The sequence below is a fragment of the Dendrobium catenatum genome, unplaced genomic scaffold (assembly GCF_001605985.2).
Source record: "Dendrobium catenatum unplaced genomic scaffold, ASM160598v2 fragScaff_scaffold_1044, whole genome shotgun sequence".
Classification (NCBI taxonomy): Eukaryota; Viridiplantae; Streptophyta; class Magnoliopsida; order Asparagales; family Orchidaceae; genus Dendrobium; species Dendrobium catenatum.
Window position 1 is genome coordinate 19234 of NW_021319506.1, and position 3829 is coordinate 23062.

General features: G+C 39.0%; 1 protein-coding gene across 1 annotated transcript; it reads right to left on the minus strand.

The window, feature by feature from the left end:
* Positions 1-383: 383 nt before the first annotated feature.
* LOC110092596 lies at positions 384-2042 on the minus strand. Its single transcript, XM_020817222.1, has one exon. It carries the CDS (start codon positions 2040-2042, stop codon positions 384-386), a length of 1659 nt encoding a protein of 552 aa, XP_020672881.1.
* Positions 2043-3829: the final 1787 nt, after the last annotated feature.

Here is a 3829-nt window from a genome sequence, read left to right on the forward strand (position 1 = left end):
GTCATCAAAGTAAACCACACAGCATTTGCCCAATAATGGTTTTAGCACTTCCGTCATCAGCCTTAAGAACGTTGCTGGCGCATTGCACAGACTGAAAGGCATAACCTTCCATTCAAACAGGCCATTGCGAGTTTTGAAGGTGATTTTCCACTCGTCACCCGGTCTAATTCGGATCTGGTGGTAACCGCTTCTCAAGTCGAGCTTTGAAAAGACTTTGGCCCCCGCCAATAATCTAACATGTCTTCCAATCTTGGAACCGGGAAGCGATATTTGAGGGTAATTTTATTGATAGCTCGACTGTCAATGCACATCCTCCACGAGCCATCTTTCTTTGGCACTAAAAGTGCTGGCACCGCACACGGGCTTAGGCTAGGCTGAACAAGCTATTTGTCTAACAGCTCATCTACAATTTTCTGAAGCTGAAAGTGTTCTGTTGGGGTCATTTTATAGTGTGGTAAATTTGGTAGTGACGCCCCGGGAACTAGATCTATTTGGTGCTGTACAGACCGCATGGGTGGTAATTCAGAGGGTAGGCTTGCTGTGACTATATCTGAAAATTCATACAGCAACTGTGCCAATTCCGGTGGGGTGTTGACCGGTTTGATCTCCCGATTTTCTTCAGCAATTAAAACTGCAAATACTGACTTCAACTCCCTACCAGCCTTTAATAAGGTATTGCCAGAAACAATGCAAAGAGCAGGACATCGTTCAACATCTTCATCGGCTGAGCGCTGTGTCGTCGGTAATAACCGTAATTTACGTCCTTTCCATTCAAATGAATAAGCATTAGATCGCCCGTCGTATACAACACCAGTATCAAATAGCCATGGCCTGCCCAGGATTAAGTGGCACACGTCCATATCAAGGACATCACATAGTATTTCACTATTATAATGCTTCCCAATTGAAAAATTCACCCTGCACATATCAGACACTTGAATGTCCATGCCTTTCTTAACCCAGCTAATCCTATAAGGATTTGGGTTTTTAGTAGTCTTAAGCTGCAAAGCATTCACCACTGCCCTCGAAATAATATTTTCGGTACAGCCATTGTCAATTAAAAGATCACATACCTTCCCTTTTATAGTGCATTTGGTCCTGAAAATAGCATTGCGTTGGGACTTGTTGTGTTGAGTCGGTGCGAACAGTAACTTTTGGAGAACACACACGACAGGCTCCCCGTCATCTCCAGGTATTTCCTCATATTCTTCTTCATCTTCAACTTCTGCTGACGGGTTAAGTAGCTCCGACTCCCCCTCAAGAAGCTGCAATTGTTGTCGATTCAGGCACTCATTGGACTTATGTCCTGGCTGGAAGCACCTGGAACATTTCAATGTGGTTGGTCTGCTATAAGGATTGTCCTTGGCTGGAGCCTTCATCCGATTGGCAGCTTTGTTTTCAGCAGCTTGTGGAGCCGGGTTGGTCACTGTTGAAGTCTTGGAAATAGATTTTGAGCTGCTGCTTAGATTAGGCACTTGCTCCCGATTGTCTGTAGTGGCGAAGTCATTGAAGTGACGACAGGATGGCATGGGGCGAGCTGGTCGGTTGAGCTGCATTTCAGCTTTCAGTGTGAAATTGACCGCTTGCGACAGTGACCACACCGAATTCAATTCCAATTTGTCCTGAATAGCTTCTTTCAGTCCGCAGATGTAGCGAGCAACTATTTGATTAGCAGTTTCGTTCAGATTATTGCGAGCACTGAGGCGGTAAAACTCCTCGGTGTACTCGCTCACACTCCGCTGTCCTTGCATACAATGCTGAAATTTCATATACAGTATTTGATCATAATCTGTGGGTAAATAATGGCTCCGCAAGAGTTGCTTCATCCTTGTCCAACTTCGGACATTGCCTTTTCCTTCCCGGTGCCGAGCTTGTAACAACTGCTGCCACCACGCACTCGCACCACATCTTAATCGGCACGCTACGTATTTTACTTGCTTGTCTTGGGGAATATCCATATATTCAAAGAACGTCTCCACGGCATGTTCCCAATCTAGAAAATCCTCTATGTGTAGTTTTCCATCAAAAAATGGAATGTCCATTTTTACTCAGAATTCTCCATGCTGTCTCGGCCAAGCCTCCTGGCGATGCCGAGGTGGTGAAAAGTATCGTGGAATGTCTTCCTCACCTGGGTCCGATACATCTTCAAGCTGCTGGAACGCTAGATCGACGTCTGAGTCCGATAACTGCGGCACCTCCATCCGCGCACGTCGTCCGCCCCTGCCTCGCCGGGGAGCTGTTCTGTAGATTGGAGAAGTAGGTGGTTGTGGCAGTTGAACATTGTGCCTCCGCCCTTGATGCTTTGAAACTCCAATCGCACTTCTGTGGTGAATCGACGAAACTCATTCTTGAGTTCCTCCAACTGTTTAAGGATCAGCGGCTGATTCGCCCACAAAGCGCCTTCGCCCTGATCGCCGTCAAGAGCGGGTCGTCTACTGCTCTCCGCCATTGCTGCCCCAACCTTGCTCTGATACCAATCGTGCAGTGGTAGCAACTAAGGAGGAAGAAACAGAGAACTAGCAAAAGCAATAAAACAGTAAACACTAAACAGTGAGTATATTCTGTATATCAAAAGCTACTTCCTGAAGCTTCAACCCACCTCATATAAGCGGGGATGCCTTACTAAGAGAGTGCTAACAGCTGAAAAAGTGTGAGTGTCCTCTAATACTATATTTAGTAATATAAGTAGTGGGATTATGCAGCAAACAGTAAAAAGAAATAAAAAAGAAATAAGGTTCTAGGTGTGGTATTCCTGCAGCATAACGTGAGAAGAAGGATCCACATCAAATATTAATAGTGCTAGAGGCTTTAAGATATTTAAACCCTTGTATTTTATATAGTGACATTGATTATTTTTATTATATAATTGATTTTTATTATTTATACATAATGATATGAAAATTTTTATGTTGTTGTTTAATTTTCTAAGAAGTCTATCATCCCCAATCGATGAAAGTATATAGTTACTTCCTTTTTTTCATTCTGTTTTTTAGAAGGTATCATTCAATTTTTTATAATATCTTCTTAAATTAGCATCCTCAATTATAACTACTTTGAAAGAATGCTTGCATATTTATAAAAGAAATATAAAACTACAATATATATTTTATATCCTTACTTCTGATCTAGATGTAATTAGAAACTAGGGTTGACATCTCAGAGAAAATATCCCAACTTGTCTATTGATATACATTATATTAAAATGTTTAACAATTATGCGGTATTTCCTTTCTAAAAGTTTTATTATGACTAATATTAAAGTCTTTAAATAATTTTTGAGACGGATGTAATATGCATTAATATTTATATATTATACTCATGTAAAAGCACATCCAAAATCACTAAATTCAATCATTATTGTTTTTTTAGAATATTCTAATATAAAGTTTTTACCACATTATCAATTTTGTTTTAATAATATAATTTTTATTGTTATTTTATTAAAATCTTAATTTAGTTAAAGTAGGAATATAATTGTTGTTACAGTTACTTGTAATGATAATTTTTTTTTATTACATCTCTTTATTAAAAAAATGAATTAATTAAATAATATTTCTAATTTAATAATGTTACTTAATTATTTAAATTTTACTAACGTGCATTAAATGCACGTGCAATTATACTAGTATATCTATATATATAATTTTGTACTGTTTTTTTTATTTTTACAAATAAGATAAAAAAAAATAGTTCAAATATAAATTTGTTAATTATATGTGTAAAAATATGAAAGAAATAAAATCCAACCATAATCGAATTCTCAACCTGGCCGCGAAATTCTCCTTCAACTTCCAAGTTTAAAACCCTAACCGTTCCCACCAATTATTCC